The sequence below is a fragment of the Andrographis paniculata genome, unplaced genomic scaffold (genome assembly GCF_009805555.1).
Source record: "Andrographis paniculata isolate CXL003 unplaced genomic scaffold, ASM980555v1 Contig62END, whole genome shotgun sequence".
Classification (NCBI taxonomy): domain Eukaryota; kingdom Viridiplantae; phylum Streptophyta; class Magnoliopsida; order Lamiales; family Acanthaceae; genus Andrographis; species Andrographis paniculata.
In genome coordinates this window covers 7,792,925-7,813,208 of record NW_026137598.1, presented here as the reverse complement: position 1 = coordinate 7,813,208, position 20,284 = coordinate 7,792,925, and the positions used below count along the sequence as shown (strand labels likewise).

Below are 20,284 nucleotides of genomic sequence, written 5' to 3'. Positions count from 1 at the left end.
GTATGCATAGCAGTATTTGCAACAGCAGAGAGCAGAAGAATAATGAAGAAGAAGGAATATGCATCTATGGAAGCCCTGCTCGAAAGCCGGCTACCGCGAGGACCGGTGCCGCCGTCGGGCCCTTCGCCATGCCATAACAAATTGGATCCTTTCAAAGAAAACAAGTTCTATGATTTCCCAGGGAAGGATGTAATAATTTGCCCTTAATTAATACATCCATTTCTTGCATTCTTTTTGCCCTAATCATGTTGGATATATATTTTTTTTGATACATGGATACATATATATATATATATATATAAAATTTAAGATACGTGATCATTTGAATATATTTTGTACATAGTCTTTAGTGGAAAAGATGAAATGAGTTAGGAGTTGTTATAAGCATGATAAATAAATTTAGAAATTTTATGTTTAATTAGCTTAAAGAGGGGGATGAATTCTCTAACTTCTAAGTTCTAAGATATCTCAAGTGACGTTTGATTTTCTTATGTTTTATATATAATTAAATTTTTAATCTTTATTATATATATTTTTTAGTATAACATATAAGATGCTTTCTTGAAATAAAATTCTAGATCATCACTCTATAGTAATTTAGTGAACTATTCGAAAATTTATGCATATTGTATAGTTTTTTCAAGAAAACAAACACATGTTATAGCTTCCAAGAAACTTCTAGAAAAAAATAAGAAATCAAAAGATAACTGATTTTTTTTGGTAACTTTCCAAAAATGGTAGGGGGCCCAAGTCTGACATACTAACAGTTTTGGGCCATTTCATTTTTATTGAGCCAAAATAAGTGTAAAGCTTACAGTTTACGACGGCCCACTAATTTGCATAATTACATTACTTAAGCCCATCACCCACTGAACATAAAAAAAGCTTCTTTTTTTTTTTTTTTTTTTTTTTTTTTTTTTTTTTAAATAATTTAAAATACAAATATGCACTGGAATAATAATAACATCCTTTAATTTAAGTCCACAAGATTCAGTTCCATCGCCTAATCCTACTACTGCAGTACTGCACTACAATTCTACACCCTAAAAATTAAACAGATAAATTAATTAAATAAAGAACCCTGCAACTTGCCATAACTATATTTTTAAAAATTATTTATAATTATAATATATGTAATATTCTTTAGAAAACTAAGCACAGAAATTTAACTGATACTGGGTGTCTAACCCCCCCCCCCCCCCCCCCCCTCCCCACAAAAAATAAAATCTCCAAATTAAAAACTCTGTTACGCTTATTTATTTATTTATTTATAATAAATAAATTAATTGTGGGTGTAAGTCGAAGATAAAGGTGAAGGAAGTAGGTGTAGGTGTATACATACACTAGCACTAGTACGCACTGCATATATATATATATATTTTGTTTGGTAGGTGAGACTTCTGGTCTATAATTTTTCATCACTTGCCTTTCTGTTTGTTACTGTACATGTTCATATTCTTATTTTATCTCCATTCCAAAATTAGGGTTTGTCAATTTCAAACTCAAACCAACATAATTTATTCGGGATGGGTCTTAATTAATAAAAATATATGATTTTTTTTTTCATAAAATATTATTTAATAAAAATTGTAAATCAATACTTTATTTTTAAATCAATTTCAAAGCACACCAAAACAAATACTTGCACACACACATATTTATCTATTTATATATTCTTGTGGGCATATATATATATATATATATGGAATAGAAGACAAAAGAGAATGGCAGTGGATTGTCTGATCTGTGCATGTCGAATATTAAGTGTTTGTTTACTATTTAGGTTTTATTTTATTTTATTATTTTATTTTATTTTATTTTTTTTTTGCATAGGAAGAAGCTGGTACAAGAATTAAGAAAAATAATCAAATGACAAAAGGCATTTAATATTATTTTATTTATATTGAAAAGAGTGAGAGTTCTTGGAAGTGATAAAGTTGAGATGATGAGATGCATGGGATGAATGGTGAAGTATGAATGAGATCGAAAAGTAAATTATGTACAAAAGTGGGACACACAACTAACAGTGTTGTTAAAGCAATGGATGGTGAGATGGGTTTTGGAAGCATGTTGAGGGGTGGGGGGTAGGGGTAGGGGGGGGTGTGGGGTTGTTGAAATTTGCATGGTTTGGTGGGCAGTGCATGCATATGTAAGGGGTAGTTGGTTCTCAAAAAATCACTTACAGACAGATCCAACTACACACTCACACCCTTTATTTTCTCTCTCTCTCTAGATCTCTAAGACACACACATATACATGTAGGGATTGGTCTATTTAATTAATGGTTTATTTTTTTTTTTTATTTGGTAAAACAATATAGCAATAGGAAGTAATACTGGTTTATTTATTGGGTTTGATGAATGGGTTCAAATTTTATATTAGTATATATATATATATTAAAAAGAAAAAAGTATTGCATCAAATATCACTTGTGTCAATATTATTGTTGTATCACAGTCAGCATCAGCCGTATAAGATCTTGTAGTGACTAGTGAGGATGTAAGAATATATGAGGATTTTCTTGTCGACCCTGGTTAGGTTTTTTCTTTTTGTATATTAGGAATTTGGGAATGTAATATTAGAATTTTTCCTAGATAAAAATAAGATTATCTTTAGAATAGCATTATTTTTTTATTCTTTACATTGTTGGTATTATATATAATTTTTTTTTTTTAAAAAAAAATTAATAGATTGAATAATAAAAATGACATTAGAATATAATAACAAACTAGTCTTCTATAATTATGATTGATCAATAATGTATTAATTAGATCTAATAAGCACAAATAGTTATCAACTAACAATACATGTTAATAGTTAATATAGATGACATGATTGATCTCAATACAAAAATTGATCGTTTATATAATACAAATGTACAATATAAATAAATTGACAACATATACTAATAATCTACATAATATATGCCACAGTTAACCTTAACACAATGTATATATTAACATAACACAAATGGATCGCATATATGATATGACAATATACGGTAATAATCTATACAATATATACCGATTTAATTTTAACTATGCAGTAAAAAAATAGTTACTCATATAAGGCTATGTCATTGTAATATATATATATATATATATCAAGCATTTATTGATCATAGTAACATGACTTCCATGGTGTATATATATATATATATATCTTATTTTGCAACTATTTTATTTTACTATATATATTCACATATCAAATTAAGGAATCAAGTTGAAGGAACGAATAATATGATTTGATCACTTGCATGACCAAGTAATACTATATTTTATTTAAATTGATCCTTTGACATATGCACTCTTAATTGTTAAATTTATTATATACTAGTGTGACTTGTCTGTTGGACCTAGTTTGCAGGGTATTAGGTTCGGTCAGGGGTTTATTCAATGCGTATTTTCGGGTAGCGGTTGTGGACTAACGACATAAAAAAAAAATAAAAAAACAAAAGCCATTCTTTTCAAACATGTGTTTCATAATAAAAATAATATTTAAAAAGTCCAATTCTACTGTACTTTAGAATCGCAATTAAATCATATATATATATAAGACTGATTAGGGTGGTGATTAGGAATAATTAACACTATATTGATTAATTTCAATTAACATATTATAATGACATACAAAAACACATAATTACTGTTAAAATAACATGTGCTGTGATTGCGAACTATTGTCATATATTGTATTTATATTATATTGATATAAATATATGTTTACATGGTAAATATTGACTAGCTGTAATATAATAGTGTATATATATATTAACTTGCACAAAAAAAAAAAAAAAGAAAAAAACATTAGTTGACTTGAAACCCACAGATATATTTGAATATAATCCTTATGATAAATCAATTTCACAAATAATTTTCTATATCAAATTTTGAATATAGATATATAAAATCCAATATTTAAATTTTGATTCAATCTCGGACACACAACGTTGTTGGTCCCCGAGTCCTGGCACCTACATAAATTAATTAACATATCTGTACACAAAAATGGAAACCCTTTTTTCACGTACGAATAATAATGATCGAACAAATTATTATATACTTATTTGTTTCGTTTTTGAATAAGTTAAAGGAAAAAAAAAAAAACAAATAGTTCCACTCAGGTAGGTTGTTGAAAACGAAGGCATTAAATCTCACCCGTCGGTCAAAGGCGTGTCCACGTGTGAGCATCGTAGTGGCTCTACACGTACGTTTCGATTACTGCAGCAGATAGATGCTTTCTTACACAGAGTTCTTCTCTATAAATCCAACTCTCCACCACGAGAATCCAATAGATGAGGAGAGGAGACGAAAATATACTATACGAGGCCCCTTTTTGATTCTGATGTTCACTTTGGGATGAACATCTCCCTGAGATTAGATTCGATTCGATTCGATTCGATTCTATCTGCAGAATTGATACTTTCTTTATTAGTTTCTTACCATCTTGATCCATGTCCGATCCGGAGAGAGATTATCAGATTAAGGTTTTATTTTCTGGGTAAGAATATATTGTTGATGTTTGATGATCGAATATATCTCATGGATTTTAGGGAATTCTGATTTCTCCCTGTCGTCGTCTTTGGTTGCGGTTAACTTTTGGTTCATTGTCTGTTCGACCTTGGAAATTACTAGCTCCCTTTTCAAGAACCCTAATTTGTAAGTTGTCTATAAAATACACATACAGTACTAGGATTTGTTTGTTTGATTGTTTATATTTGTGTTAGCTGTTTCTAATTAATTTGTCTGAGGAGAAACCCTCTTTGATTTGGTATCCCTTTTTATTTATTTTTTGTTGTGGATTAAGTAAGGTTGATTTTGATCGAAAGAAAGTCTTGGTTTCGAAACATGTATATACATACTTGATAGGTCATGATTTGGTTCATTAGATTTGGATGAATCAAGGTTGTTTGATTACTTAGATGGCTAGTTTTGGATTTGACATATGTGGTAATTTAACTATATATATAGACAATCCATTTTGTGGTTTACTTAGGCATATATGCATGTACTTAAATGAAATTAGGATTGATCATAAAATTTTCTTGGAAATAAATCATCAAATCGATTCAGTTGGTTTCTTGATCTTATTCTTACAATACGAATTTATTTTTACTAAGTAAGTCTAATTAAGTTTCGCGAAAATTAGAGATATACGAAGCGTGAGAGAAAAGGGAGTAAGTAATATAATCACATGTACACATGTTTCCATAATAGACTTGTGATTCAAATAAGGTAATATTATTGAAATATAAGTTTGAATTTATGCATAGAGTGAGAGAGATGGGTCGATTACTTGTATTCAAAATTTGGTTAATTTATTTCACATGTATAGTTCAATAAGGACTTGTAATAAAGGCGTACTAGAATCTTCAAATGAAAATTGAAAAAGCCGTGAAAATGATCTTATACGATAAAAAAAAAATAATAATAATGATCTTAAAAATATATATATATATATATATGATATTTTGTAACACATGCGTTCTAACCACTCGATCAAAGTGCTCAATGTGGGAACGCTTAGTACATAATGTTCAAGGTCGAACCGACAATGAACCTAAGGTATAACAAAGCAAGGGCTCCAAACTCTTCGAGACTCGTACATTCGATCAATTTATAATCGTAACATATTTTTATCGTTATATTTGCTATATATGTATATAGATATATTTGTTTATTCTTGCAGCGGGATGAAAGTACCATGAATCTTCTAGTTAATTAAGGTAAATATTCATCATCTAACAATTATTTACTTTTTGAAATACCTGCTCTCTCTCTATAACTACCTCTTTCTCTCTCTCAATATATATATATATATATGAAACTTGACTTTGATGCATGGAATTGTATAATAATTATGTCTTAATTAGTAATATCTCTTATTATATAGGGTATGTTTCTTTAAGCTAGTTTTCCCGAATTTTACTATTTGAATTCTGCATTTTCCGAGAAAAATATATTTTTTCATTTCACAAAATATCCCATCAAACATTATTTTCATACCAAACTCAAACCATTTTTTTTCAAACTCATCGAAAGAAACACACCCTGTATATCTTCAGGTGCCGTGTAGGGTTTAGAGGGCAAAATATGAAAGTTATAAAGTGAAATGCCACGAAATATACACACACATATGCAATAGTTTATTTTTCTGTAATGACATTACACAGACACATGATTATATGTATGTATATATTTCTTACTTACCCCATGCAGTGGTAGTGAGGCACGAGGCTCCAACAGCTCCTTTCATGATGTGTTTGTAGGTGGGATGGAATTTTTGGGATTTTCAATCTCTCTCTCTCTCTCTCTCTCTCTATATATATATATATATATATCTATGTGTATGTATATTAGGTAAAGCCTAAGGCTTAGATGGTATCATAATAATTTATTATCATCATGCAATTATGAGTGAGTGGTGTGACCTTACCACCACTGCCCATTTCTCCCTTGTTTTTATCGATCATTTCCCCAATTTGTCCATACGTTTTAAGATAAATTTTTCACTATCCATACATACTTTATTTGATTCAACAAAATTATTATGCTATTCAAAAAAGCATCTTTATTCCAATTTATTTGGGTTAAGACAAAAAGTGTGATATTTTCATCAAAAGTGAATGATATATAGTATACTTATATGTGTATTAAATTTATATATTTTTATTAATTAACGGAATCCGCTCAACAAATCATTCATATTTCCTTTACATTATTAGTTTATTTATTTACATTAATCACACATTAGGGTTGGTTTGGTTGTAGGTATGTATGAGAGTTTTGAAATTTGAATATTAAAATTTTGAATTAGAATAATTTTAAATGTAAAATTATGTAATCTAAAAATATTTCTTTCAATTTGAACATTAAAACTTTTTATTTAAATAATGTTAACTGATGCAATGTTTTTGTGAAATAAAAAAATGTATTTTTTGAAAAATATAGAGTCAAATGATACAAAACTGGATCAAAACTTAAAAATTCGTGTTTAATTTGATGTTGTTGAAATTATATATATATAATAAAAATGTGATTCAAAGCTTACAAACAAACACAAATTTTAAATTTTCAATCCTTTTAATAAAATAATAACTTTCTAGTAACTAATAAAAGTCGTTGCTCTACATATATATACACAATTATTTATTACATGCATATTAATTCTTTTTATTTGCATAAATTGGAGACTAATTTAACAGTAATATACTACTATATGCATATATTATTACATAGGGGAAGAGGTTGTTGGGCGGAGAAATGAAATCTCACCCGCCAGTCAAACTCAAAACAAACAATCTGACACACGTGAGAACCCCAACCTTAGCTTTTTATTTATTTATTTTTATTTTTTATTTTTATAAAGACATGAATTCATTACCAAACACCCATCCACTACCAGCCTCCCTCCCTCCCTCCCTCCATCTATAAAAACCTACAGTAATTCCAACGACCTGCAACAAGCTTGCCTTAAATTCTCTCAAATTCTGCTTCTTCCCAACCATTTTTTTGAAGCTTTCTTAATTTCTGGTTTTTTATTTCACTTGGCAATAATATTCCGGCATTGATCGAATTTGGATGCAGATCGAGACGCAGGTAAGTGAGTGGCTTCTTCCATTGAGGTTGTAGTTAACCTTGGCTTCGTTGTCTGTTCGACCTTGGATTCATTACTATCCATCTGAAACCCTAGTTGATTTTTTTTTTTTTTTTTTGTTGTGTGTGTGTTGGGATGATAGATATTGATATTGAATTTATATATAGATTATATAATATATATTTAGAATCATTTGCTTCTATTAAGATATATATGTTTTTTATTAACTTATATATATTTAGAGTCATTTGTTTTTATTAGATAATACATTGTAATGTATATCTACGATTTTTCATGAATTGTATGTTTCAATTGCAGGAATTTAGATTTTTATTTTTATTTTTTATCATCATCATCAAAGCATTTGATGCATGCTATAATTGAATTGTGAATGGATTCAATGTATTTGTTAATTGTTGGTTGGGAAAGAGTTAGGTATTTCATTTTATTTTTAATTATTGCGGAGATTTTGATGAAATAAACTGGCAATCGACAAAACACTGGCTGAGCTTCTAGTACATTTACTCTCACAGTGTATGGATTTTAAAATATTTCATGACACCAACGTTTCAGAGATTATTGTTACATTCATGACAAAACCCCAATTTTTATTGCCGACACCAAAATATTTTTAAGATATGGGTAGAATATTGGTTAATTATTTAGAATTATTGCATGTGATTCTAGCCAAGTTGTATGTGATTTATTAAATAAATGGGCCCCCCAATATTTGTTTCTAGTCCAGGAAGCCCAGGTTTATGATTCCTCTTCTACTTCTTGAACATGATCATGTTCATATAATTTTTAGTGTCTGGGTTGGGTTGGGTTGGATTGATTGCTTGAATAATTAATCTAAGGTCGAACAAACAGTCGAAGCTAAGGTGTAACAACCATTCACATTCCGACAGATGTGTAGCTGAGAGAGTTGGGTGGAAGCTTAAACATGCAAGGAATTGAAGTTATCTTTTTAATTTGAAAAGATCTGAAATTGTTTGTAAATTTGATTTATAGATGTATAGATTTGGGGAATTTGAAAATCCCAGAAAGCTGTAAATTCCAGTTGTACAAAAGAAGCAAAAGGTTAAAAAATGACTACAATATTGTATGTCTAGTTCTATCACTTTGTGGCAAAAAGGTGAAACATAGAATGTTTGTTTATTTGAATGAAAACGAACAGCCATTTTGAAGGAATTGAAGATAAAGAAACAATGGAAAGGACGGATTTGAGAAATCAAATATCTCATATTCTTGGATAAAAATATTTTACTATAAATATATATATATTTTTAAAAAAATATACAATATATACAAAATATTCAAAAAGATTATAATATATTCTACAAAAAAAAAAAAAATATCATAGCCATAGCACAACTAGTAAGCGAACATGGAGCCTAATTAGTGAAGATTAGTCTTAGAACTAAAGAAATTCTTTTTTCGGGAGATCCCTTCGAGTATCATACCATAAGCAAAACACCATTATAGTGATCTTCCATAGGTCATGAATAAATTGAGGAAGCACATGAACACGGTAGGGCAATTCCGGGTGGGTTAGAGTCAAATAAATGAATATCCCAATTAAAGCTGTCAAAACGGGTTAGTGGGGCAGATTGATCAACATTCCACCATAACCTACAAATAAACAGGTTGTTTGCGGGTCAACTTGCCGGAGGACAGATCAAAATTAATATTGAAAAATAGCTAAAATAATTTTGTTTTACAATTTAAATAGTAAATATTATAAAATAAATAACAAAACAATAAATAAGAGCGTCATTGATAACAAAGTTAAAAAAGAAAAGTAACGGGTAAACAATATTAATTAATTTATTTAAACTAATAATAATATAAATTTTATTTTATTATGTCTTAATAATTTTTTACTATTTGTACATTATTTATAAATTAATTGTATTTATAATGGTATATTTGTAATTTATATAAAATTAAAACATATGTGATATTAACATTTGATTACTTTTATTATAATTTTTTAACGTGACAATAAAAACTGATAAAAAAAATACATTTAGTTGAGATTGGTGAGTATAATTATTATATTTACTTGGGCGCCGCGAACTAACTCGTCCTACTGCGTACTAACCCACTCTCAATCTACGGTCTACGTGAGTTGGCCCATTTAGACTCCATTTTAACTGGCTTATAAAATTACAATCCAATCATCCTTAAAAGTGAAGCGGGCGGCCAATCCAACTGGCTCAACCCATTTTGACGGCTCTAATCCCAATTAAGAAAACATATTCGAAGAAGACTGTGGATTTGATCCCTGAAATTCCATTGTTCTTTTCTGTAAAATTTCATCTTTCTTGAGCTGGCAGTAAGCACGCTGAGTAGGATCAGAAATAGCATTCAAGTCCATATTCATAATTTTTTCCTCGCGTGCAATTATCTTAAATGCTAATTTCTCTTGTTCCAGTTGCAAAAATTCTTGCCTGTGCAAATTTGATTTTTGTAGTATTTCCAGAACCATTTTGTTCTTTAACTTCAGTAACATGAGCATCTTCTTTATCCTTATTTTTCTTCTGCTGCTTTGCTTTTTTTCACCTCTATGGGGCGCTCATATGAAGTCTCACCAACATTATAATTTAAATTTAATTCAATCTCATCATCGTCTAAGTTAACAGAAAATGATGAATTTCCAAGAGATTCAAAAGCAGTGTTATCCGACGATGATGATACATGAGTGGAATTATTTTTTCGAGGTATTTTATATGGGTTTCTAGCTTCATTATAATCATTAAATTTTTCAAAATCTTTTAACAAATTCCAAAGATGATCAAATTTAAAACATTTTTTAAAATTTGCATCTTCCTTCGTTAGTATCTCATTTTCTTTGATTTAACTACAAACAAGATTTTAAGGTTACAAATAGAACTGTCAAGCTATATATATATATTAACAATAAATTTAAGAAATGACTTACAATATCTATTTCTGAAGCTTCACTGGGTTTTAAAGTTTCTACTTTTTTGATACAAGCAAGTAACTTTCGAACAGCTTTCTCCATGGCTTGGATCTGATTTTGTACAGATCTTGCACTACGTATCTCCCAATCAGGATTTTTAGTTTGGTTGTATGCATTAGTGATTCGATTCCAAAATTGATCCCTGGATTGCTGCCTTCCGGTAATTGGATCTTGCGAGATATCTAAATAATGTTGGCATAGCAACACATCTTCATCATGACTATAACCACCAACTCGGATGGACATTTTGAGAATAACTTTTGATAAACTTTTATTATATTAGAATGAAAAGTGAGTGATTTTGATGCAATAATTCAAAGAGTGGAAACATGTATTTATAGACAAATTTTGGATAGATATCAAATCTTATCCATTGTGAAACTTAATCTCAGACGTTGATTTAGATTTCACAACACCCTAGCCGTTGGATCAAAACACTTTTTTGACCAATCTCAATTATTTATATTATATTTGACTATATATATATATTATAACAATCTACTTATCTATATAAAAAACAATATGAACCGTTCGTTTGGATTTCATCTTCATTTCATCCGTTGGATTGGATATCTATATTATCCAATCAATTATTATATATTATAAATTATAAAAATCCATTTATCCATATCCGAGCAATCATGATCGTTCATTTGAATTTCATCTTCACTTCATCCGTTGGATTAGATATCTATATTATCCAATCAATTATTATATATTATAAATTATAAAAATCCATTTATCCATATCCGAGCTATCATGATCGTTCATTTGGATTTCATCTTCATTTCATCCGTTGGATGGATATCTATATTATCAAAATATTTCTCATATATTTATATTTTATCTAAAATTTTCATTCTTTAAATTAGTTGACATTCAACAAAGGTTTATTCATCAAACTTATATTCACTTATCAAAACAATATTATTTCTTCAGCATGAGCAACTCTTCATCGTCAGATGATGAAGAAGTGAGTAGAATTTTCATGGAGTCCTTTCAAGAGGATGAAGCAGCAATCTCCATATTCATGCAAAACAATGCTTATTTGCAACAGTTACTCAATCTATCTCAATCAACCCATCGAGGCTTTATCCCAGGTCATCGAGTAATTAATCGTGATCGTGAAAGTTCAGCTCGTAATTTATATAATGATTATTTTTCAAATAATCCTTTATATAATGAACAAATGTTTTGTCGACGATTTCGAATGTCTCGAAGTCTGTTTCTTCGTATTGTTGATGCGGTTAAAGATCATGATCCGTATTTTCAACAACGGAGAGATGGTCTTGGTAGACTTGGCTTGTTAACCTTACAAAAGGTAACTGCTGTTTTTCGGGTGTTAGCATATGGTGTACCTGCAGATTCAACTAATGAGTACATTAAAATTGGTGAATCAACAACAATTGAAAGTGTTAAGAGATTTTGTCGTGCCGTCGTTGAAATTTTTTCAACTGAATATCTTCGACATTCTAATGCTAGATATTGCAAGGTTACTTCATATTGGAGAATCTCGTGGTTTTTCTGGTATGTTGGGCAGTTTAGATTATATGCATTGGAAGTGGAAAAATTGTCCTACGGCTTTCGCAGGTCAATATGCAGGTCGTAGTGGAACACCAACTATTATTCTCAAAGCTGTGGCTGATTATGATCTTTGGATTTGACATGCATATTTTGGTATGTCAGGTGCCAATAATGACATTAATGTTTTAGAATCATCGCACTTGTTTTCAAATCTTGCTCTAGGTATTGCTCCTCCTGCACATTATACCCTTCAAGGGAAAGAATACAATATGGGGTATTATCTAGCTGATGGTATTTATCCTAAGTGGGCTACTCTTGTGCAAACTATTCGTGATCCACGAGGTCCAAAAAAAGACTTTTTGCACAGAAACAAGAGTCTTGTAGAAAAGATGTTGAGCGTGCTTTCGGAGTTCTACAATCACGTTGACATATAATTGCTGGAGCTGTTCAATTTTGGCAAAAAAATGTTCTGCATGATATTATCACTGCTTGCATTATTATGCATAATATGATAATAGAAGATGAACGAGATCTCAGTGCACCTATCAGATAAGTTTTAGAAACACCACCCCCATCCGTGGAAATGGCAACCGATGAAACCATCCAACTTCAACAATTTCTTGCCCGACATAGACAAATTAGAGACAAAGATGCTCATTTTGCACTCCATAATGATTTAATAGAGCATATATGAGAGCAATATAGTAACTCCATTGAATAAATATGTCATATTTTAATTGAACTATTTTGTAATGTATGTTTTTGTAATAAATTGTTATGAAATAATAATATTACGTTATCTTTGTTTAATTATTATGATCATATTTGTCTTGATAGCATTTAATTATTTATTTAAAATTATTTTATTTGTAATAGTTATTAATTATAAATGTTAATTTTTATATATGTAATTTTTAAATAATTTATAAATTATATGTGTATGAATCTAATGTAAAAGTAAATTAAAGTTGGGGTGTAATTTATAAATATGAAAAGTTAAAATAATATAAAAGAGGAATATACAGGAAATATACTTTTTTGGAGTAAAAATTGAAGTTTATGATTGGAGGAATATACAGGAAATATACAATAATACCGTAGATCAACTGCATTTTTTATGTAACAACTCCAAAAATAGAGTGGAGGGTTGGAGATGGCCTTATTTTATTGTTAAAACTTTAAATATAGAAGTAATTTTTTCTTTTAACTTTACACATTTTGAAGAGGTAAAATAATTTTTATATATAAATGTATTATTTACTATCATTAAAATACATGAGTAATATAAAAATATATATATATATATATGTATTATTTTATTTTATTTTTTATTTTGTTTTTATAAAATCCTAAAATATTAGCAAATATATAAAAATCAGCTAAATATTGCTTCACATTCATACCCGGACAGCGGCAACTCAATACGCTCTAATTGCAGTTCACTGTGTCGCGTTCGGCATTGACAGAGATGATCGGAGTTGGGAAAATCAAGCAGTACGCTAATGTTCTGGACAGACCCGTCAGCAAAGGAAAGCAAGAGGTATGCTTTTCACTTCCGTAGATCTTCAATTCGTTGAAAGTAGTCAAAGTCTTACAAGATTGGTTTATTTCTTGAAATCGGGTGAAGGATCTCTCATCGGTGCGGTAGTTTTGTTGTATACTATGGATTTCCTTGGGAGAATTGAGTAGGATCGGTCAATTTGATGTGTGCTGAAATGAGGTTTTTGGGCGATCTTATTTTGACGAGATTAGGGCAAATTCGAAATGCATGGAGAATGTTATCACTTGTTTTATTTATTTAATTTTTGCAGTTTATATCGTGTTCAGGTTAGCTTGAGTGCGTTTGCGTTCTTATTTTCCGAGCTAGTTCAGTACAATCAAACGCAAGTCGACAACATAGCAGAGTTGGAGAGAAGGTAATTTTATTTAGTTATTTTTCTAATTAATCTGGCTTGAGTTATCTATGCGTGGTTCAATGTTGGAGTAAAATATATTCATCTCAATGGCAAATACTGTTGTAATGGAGCAGGATCTCTACAGGGCTGTGACTTTGTTTTTGCTTTAGTGTTGGGTGATGAGTTTTATGCATTTCCCGATTTGGAGAAGGGAACCATTGTCTTGAAACTGGCTAGGTGTACCTGAACAAAATTTGCATAATTTCAAATGTGCTCTTTACATCAGATGGCCAGTAACTTACCTTGTGATGAATTGTTTTGCCAAGGATGATTCCTGTCATGATTATGCTACAAGTGGGATTCATGTTTAGGTTTAGATTTGTATGAAATTGATTTTTTTTTTCTTTCTTTTTTATTGCACTGTATGTTTGATGGGTTTTCGAACCTTGTTTAGGTTGGAAGATGCTGGCTATGCTGTCGGAGCTAGGGTTCTTGAACTTCTTTGTCACAGGGAGAAGGTGCGGTTCTTTATGACATTTTCATGCTTATTCCTTTGAACTCCCTGCATTATCATAACTTTCGGCAGTAATATGCCATTGTCTTCAATAGCTTACAATCTCTCTTGCATCTCTTCTTCTTGAATTTCGTATGTGTCATAATATTTTCTTCTAGCAGTTCATTGATGCCTATTGAGTTAGTCAACAGTAAATAGATTTATGCTGTAATTGATGCGTTACTCAGTCCAGAATAGTTGTGTTTACTCTCAAGAATATTTGGTTGTTGGAGTTTTTGCATGAAACTGTTCAAAGGATGTTGATGCCATTTGTGATGAATTACATTATCTCAGAAATATGACATTCCACTTTTGGTTAAGAAATAAGATTTTCTCACATCTTGTTTCTTCATATTATACAGTTACAATTGTCATTGCAATTAGTTTGTCTGGATAATGAGTATTGTGATTCCACTCAGGTTATTGATTGAAGTATGGAAACTGCCCTATTTTGATTACTTTTCACATACTGCACATGTAATATTAACTTTTTGTTTGTTGTTTCAGTGATGATACTAGGCTTGAATTTCTATGATAAATCTACTTCTCTGATCTCTATTTGATATTCTAGGGAAACAGAAGAGAGACAAGATTATTAGGCATTTTATCATTCATACACAGTACAGTATGGAAGGTCTTGTTTGGAAAGGTGGGCATACTATATCATTTTTCATACATTTTTTCACCTAAATCTACCCCCGCTCCAATAAATGTTTCTGTTTGGTGTTTCTTTATACTGTGTTTTTCCATATATTTGTTCTTGAATATTCTCATTCATGCAGCTGATGTTCTTTTACATTAAACATGATATAGAATATGCAGGAGCCTTTGACATATCACAATAGTTAATGTTATTTTTACATTATATTGACGCCAGGTGGCTGATTCTCTTGAAAAAGGCACTGAACATGAAGATGAGTATATGATCAGTGAGAAGGAACTTCTTGTCAACAGGTATTCCCATGTCTCAACATTCATTAACGAGAGGTTTTTGTCCTTACCAAATCTCCTGTTTATGTAAGTTTTTACATTGTAGATTCATTTCAATACCAAAGGATATGGGTGCCTTCAACTGCGGAGCATTCGTTGCTGGAATTGTGAGGGTACATATTGCATAACTGCAACTACCTGTGTGATTTATCGCTTGGTGTTAGCTCTAACAATTGTTCTTTCCTCATTTTTGAAGGGAGTATTGGATAATGCTGGTTTTCCGGCTGTTGTGACAGCTCATTTTGTACCTGTGGATGGCCAACAGAGACCAAGGACAACCATTTTGATTAAATTTGCTGAAGAGGTACTACAAACTAAGTAGCAGTACTGCTTTTTTTCTTTAAGGTCATCCTTTCTAATCTATTGGATTGAAAGGGTTTGAACACAAGGTAGACATGGCTGACCATATTAACTATTAGGCCATAACCTTGCTACAAAAGATAATGAAATAATAGCTAAAATATAGGAAATAATAAACAAATGCATGAACTCTTGGTAACTATCGTAATGGCTATGAGAAATAAATGAAGCTAACTTTTTTTTACCTGAATGGCTACCTATCAATCTCTCTGCACTGAGTTTACTTGTTAATTTAAGATTATTTAGTTTCCTGGGTAGGAGATATCCTTTCATCTTGGAGCTATTATTTGGTTGTATTGTGAATGTCTTGTATAGTACTTGTTTTGGCAAAAAGAGCCTTCTCTGCATCCATGACGCCAACCAGAGTTTGCGATTCTCTGACATGACTTGCTCAACTGCTCAGCTTATGAACGTTCAGCTATAGTTGTAGTAACAAGCTATATCAGTTACAAACCTTAGAAATATGATTTGGAGATTAAAATACAGTATCAAATTTGATATTTGAATTACTGAAATCCAAAATCTGTGTTATCTTCCCGGGATGGTGCTGGGGTATTTCCTGTATATGATAATAATGTATGCAAGTTGTTTGCAAAATAATCTGAAAAGGTTGTCAAACCATCTTGCTTGCAACTGTTTCCTTAGTATAACAAATGATCTAGTTGTAGTCTTGAGTTGAAAAGATGGTAACTAATTATTCTCACCTTTGCTGTCTTTTTAGGTTCTACAAAGGGAGGCAAGATTGGGTTAATTCCAGAAATCACAAGATAAATGATGGTGGTTGATGATTGATACACTGGTGTTTCCTTCTAGCGTTATTTAAAGTATGTGTGCTTTTACAGTCGATAACATTTTGCGCCCGAGTACATTCGGGACGAGCTCATTGTGGGAAAGTTTGTTACAATAGGATTGTTAGGATATACTTTGGCTTGTGCCCCCTCTATTAATATCATTTCATTTGCCCTAAGCATAAATGCTTTATATACAGCAGCTACCTCCAGTGATCAAACAAAACCTCTCATGTTACATGATGGGCTTTGATAATCTTTAGGCTAATAATAATAAGAAGTAACCCAGGAAGGCTGTTCCATGTCTCATCAATTCATATAAATATGAACATGATATTTTTATTTATGAAATTTGTTTCTTGGCTCTAAATTTGAGGTTATAACACTTTATTATTTAAAATATAAACATAAAATGTGCTTAAATAAACAAGCAGCTCTTGTAGCTCAGTTGGTTAGAGCACCCGTTTAGTAAGCGGGAGGTCTTGAGTTCGACTCTCAACAAGAGCATTTCCTGTTTTACTTTTAAATTTTCGCCAACCGTCACAGGTAGACATCACAGTGGGTTTTAATTTAAGACGCCTACCGATCCATCCAATCGAAGCCGGAACATGGCTTTATCGAACTTGAGACCAGTCGTATGCTGGATCCCTCCGGTGACTGGACCAACTGGGTCGCACGCCAAAGCATCAAAGGTCGAAGTATTAAATCGACGAGTTTTTCCTGCACTTCAGGTTCAAGCGCCGGTTATACTTCCAAACGTTTCTCCGTCGCTTACCTTTTTGTTCCGTTTATATATAGCTCGTCAGTGTGTGTTATTTGTCAATTAGTTCTTTTTTTTTTCCATTTAGTTCTTACGAGGTGAGAATCGTGGTTTAGGTTGGTACTTGTTGAATTCTCGATCTATGATATGGTATTAGGAGAATGATGGCGGAAAGTCATACCTCTTCTATGCGGCTTAGCTGCGGTGATATCGAAGGGTTTTGGGTTTAGGTTATTTAACAAACGCATTTTCCGTAGGTTATATTCACACTAATTAAAATCTTCGAGTGCAGAAACTTTGCTATTACAGCAGTTTGTTATGGATGTTTAGGTTTGATTGTTAGGTTTTTCTTAAATTCGCACATCAAACTCATTGCTGTTTTCACGTTTAATCCAGTGATTGATGCATAAGATAGGTAATGAATTTGATAAATCTAGCTAATTACTTCACCTTTATAAACCGAGGAATTATCAAAACTTGTGTGGTATACACACCCCAGGGGCTTTAAATGGCGGCTTGATTTCTTCGCGTTAGAAGAGCAGGACAGGTTTTAAATGTGATAATCCCCGGATCGTACCTAAACACCTAAATCAAATTTATCACTCGATAAGCTAAACAGTACAAGTTCAGTATCACCGCCTCTTTCTTGCTTAAATCATCAAATCGTCCAAGGATGAGTACTGCTAGTGGTTTCACGTTGTCTACATATTTCTCTGTCTACATTTTTTAATTCATGATTTCTCTTTACCATTAACTAGATATACATCTTTCCAAGTTATTCCTGTCTTTGGCTGATCTTTGAGTTTGTGAAATGATCTTTTTCCAGCTTGTTCTTGTAGCGCATTGGATTGGGATCTTATAGAATGTTGTATGGGATTTGAAATAGGTTGCTGGAGAATCCTACTCTCAGTGTCATATATACAAATTGTGTCTGTTGGTGTCTACCCTTTAAAATTTTCAAGATCTTCATCATTGTAGACTATATATCAAATTGGATATATTTCAGCTTCATGACTATATGCATGCCTCTATATGCTGGCTGTGTTAGGTAGGATGAAGCCACTACATTGAACATTTTGGTTTTGGTTTGCATAGGTGAAAGTAAAGGAGGAGAGCCTGTTACTACATGAAACAGCCTCTGGCTCGTCTAGGCGGGAGTTGATGCAAATGACGGCTGCATCCATCGGTTTACTGCTTCTATTGCCAGCATCTGCTGAAGCACGCCCTCGAAATGCTGCTGCAAGGCAGAAGATCTTGAGAAAACTTGAAGAGCTCCGACAAAAGCAGGCTGGCACGAAATCAAAAATCGAAGAGGAATCGATCAAAAAACAACAAAATCAGGACAGCCAGAATGGTGAATCTGCCAAGCCTGAGCTACCCTTTATTGTACTCCCAAGCATACTCAATGGTTAGAATGTTTAAATCACAATAGGGAGAAATAACAAACAAGTCATACTTTGGCATGACATTATGGGAATTCACAAAAACAATATCACATGCAGTACTAGAAGTTATGAATCTACTCTAAAACAAGTGTGAGTAACCTAACCTAGAACGACAAAGATGATGTAAAAAATCAAAATTTCAAGCCCTTTTCTTATCCATATTCTTGACTAGTTGTCGCATTTGGAATCTCCAAACCATGGAATAAGCCAACCCCAAACCAATCAGCACATAAATCCATATTTTCTCTTCTTTGTTCTCTTCTTCAGAGATTATCTCAGCTAGGTTGAATTCCTCCCTCTCTGAATTTCCCATTATGCCCTCGTTCACAAACCCATATAAAGCGTATGCCCTATTTTCGGCTCCCGCAACAACAGCATTAGCCTGGCCATCCCCCTCGAGGGTAGTTTCGTCATATACTGCTCCTTCGCTCCAACTGTCGTCACTTTTGATGAAATATAACTTTTGCGGGGATACCACCAAAACGACGCCGTCTCTCCTTAGCGCAATTCCGTCTGGGGCCGTTAAGTCCTTGTTCAATAACACGCGCCTTGCCGTTCCGGTGTCGACGTTGACCTTAAACAGCGTTCCCGTGGTTGACTGCGTTGCGAGCAGATATCCCTTAGGGTTGTAAACGACGCCGTTTAGTCCCGATTTGAAGGCTTGGGATCTGGAAAGGATCGCCGCCTCGCCTTGCTCGGTGATTTTGAAGACGACGCCGTTTGCAGAGTCGGTGACGTAAGCGGTGCCGGAATAATCGGCTGTGACATCGTTCGCGGCGATTGGGGACGGAAGAAGGTGGTCGAGCGGCGCGACGAAGAGTTGGCGGAAGGTCGGGAGATCGTAGGCGGCGAGGGCGTTGTACGGAGGGGATCGACGGCGGACGACGGCGAGGATGCGGTGGTGTCGGGGATCGATTGATATGCCGGCGAAGGAGGAATTGGGTGGCAGGGACTCGTCGAAGAGGAGAGACGAGACCACGCCGGCGTCGGAGACGGAGATTAGCTGGGGGTGCCGGAGTGATCCGACGACGAAGTGATCGGATTTCGGATCCCAGGCGAAGGACTTCGGGTAGAGGTTGGGCCACCGGAAATTGATGACGTGTCTTTTCCGGCCGTGGATGGGCGTAACCAGGAGAAGTAGGAGGAACACTAGAATCGATCGGAACATAGTTTTGGTGATTGGAAGAAAATTGTGGCGGCGATTGGAAGCTCCTCCGACTCTAACGCCAGACGGATTTTACTCAGATAAATAATCTGCAAATATTTTAAATAAATTGATTAAATATTTTAAAAAATGGCTGATCTTGATCATCGTTATCGGGCTTGGATAAGCCCAGACAGTTGGGTAATCCAAGGCCCAATGAAAATGGGCTTAAGATCCAAATCC

At 32.6% G+C, this 20,284-nt stretch overlaps 3 protein-coding genes, 1 long non-coding RNA gene, 1 other non-coding gene and 1 pseudogene across 7 annotated transcripts; 5 read left to right on the top strand and 1 right to left on the bottom strand.

Moving 5' to 3' along the window:
- Positions 1-4,284: 4,284 nt before the first annotated feature.
- Positions 4,285-8,826, top strand: LOC127261427 (uncharacterized). The gene is made up of 3 exons (XR_007840914.1): positions 4,285-4,500; positions 5,689-5,725; positions 6,219-8,826. It is a non-coding gene; the product is annotated as an uncharacterized LOC127261427 (long non-coding RNA).
- Positions 8,827-11,522: 2,696 nt separating this feature from the next.
- On the top strand, positions 11,523-12,800 carry LOC127260478 (uncharacterized; annotated as a pseudogene).
- A 696-nt stretch (positions 12,801-13,496) lies between these two features.
- Positions 13,497-16,878, top strand: LOC127260382 (uncharacterized). 2 transcript variants are annotated; one of them, XM_051288101.1, is made up of 8 exons: positions 13,497-13,646; positions 13,934-14,022; positions 14,456-14,519; positions 15,126-15,203; positions 15,432-15,508; positions 15,591-15,657; positions 15,741-15,848; positions 16,626-16,878. In XM_051288101.1, the coding sequence occupies exons 1-8, from the start codon at positions 13,575-13,577 to the stop codon at positions 16,653-16,655; spliced, it is 585 nt and encodes a 194-aa protein (XP_051144058.1). In that variant the 5' UTR covers positions 13,497-13,574; the 3' UTR covers positions 16,656-16,878. The 2 variants fall into 2 exon arrangements, with proteins under 2 accessions (XP_051144058.1, XP_051144059.1); XM_051288102.1 differs by having other exon boundaries at positions 13,918-14,022.
- A 247-nt stretch (positions 16,879-17,125) lies between these two features.
- On the top strand, positions 17,126-17,199 carry TRNAT-AGU (transfer RNA threonine (anticodon AGU)). Its single transcript has one exon. It is a non-coding gene; the product is annotated as a tRNA-Thr (tRNA).
- On the top strand, positions 17,197-18,903 carry LOC127260859 (uncharacterized). Of its 2 annotated transcripts, none has more exons than XM_051288843.1 (2): positions 17,197-17,435; positions 18,548-18,903. In XM_051288843.1, the coding sequence occupies exons 1-2, from the start codon at positions 17,301-17,303 to the stop codon at positions 18,863-18,865; spliced, it is 453 nt and encodes a 150-aa protein (XP_051144800.1). In that variant the 5' UTR covers positions 17,197-17,300; the 3' UTR covers positions 18,866-18,903. The 2 variants fall into 2 exon arrangements, with proteins under 2 accessions (XP_051144800.1, XP_051144801.1); XM_051288844.1 differs by having other exon boundaries at positions 17,218-17,423.
- LOC127260857 (uncharacterized) lies at positions 18,892-20,132 on the bottom strand. Its single transcript, XM_051288841.1, has one exon. It carries the CDS (start codon positions 20,063-20,065, stop codon positions 19,037-19,039), a length of 1,029 nt encoding a protein of 342 aa, XP_051144798.1. The 5' UTR covers positions 20,066-20,132; the 3' UTR covers positions 18,892-19,036.
- Positions 20,133-20,284: the final 152 nt, after the last annotated feature.

Excerpts from the sequence above, each read along its gene's own strand:
- LOC127260382 (XM_051288101.1), top strand. The coding sequence starts at position 13,575 with ATGATCGGAGTTGGGAAAATCAAGCAGTACGCTAATGTTCTGGACAGA. Across the intron at positions 13,647-13,933 it reads TCAGCAAAGGAAAGCAAGAG|GTTAGCTTGAGTGCGTTTGC; the intron begins GTATGCTTTTCA and ends TATCGTGTTCAG. Across the intron at positions 14,023-14,455 it reads ATAGCAGAGTTGGAGAGAAG|GTTGGAAGATGCTGGCTATG; the intron begins GTAATTTTATTT and ends AACCTTGTTTAG.
- LOC127260859 (XM_051288843.1), top strand. The coding sequence starts at position 17,301 with ATGGCTTTATCGAACTTGAGACCAGTCGTATGCTGGATCCCTCCGGTG. Across the intron at positions 17,436-18,547 it reads CACTTCAGGTTCAAGCGCCG|GTGAAAGTAAAGGAGGAGAG; the intron begins GTTATACTTCCA and ends TGGTTTGCATAG.
- LOC127260857 (XM_051288841.1), bottom strand. The coding sequence starts at position 20,065 with ATGTTCCGATCGATTCTAGTGTTCCTCCTACTTCTCCTGGTTACGCCC.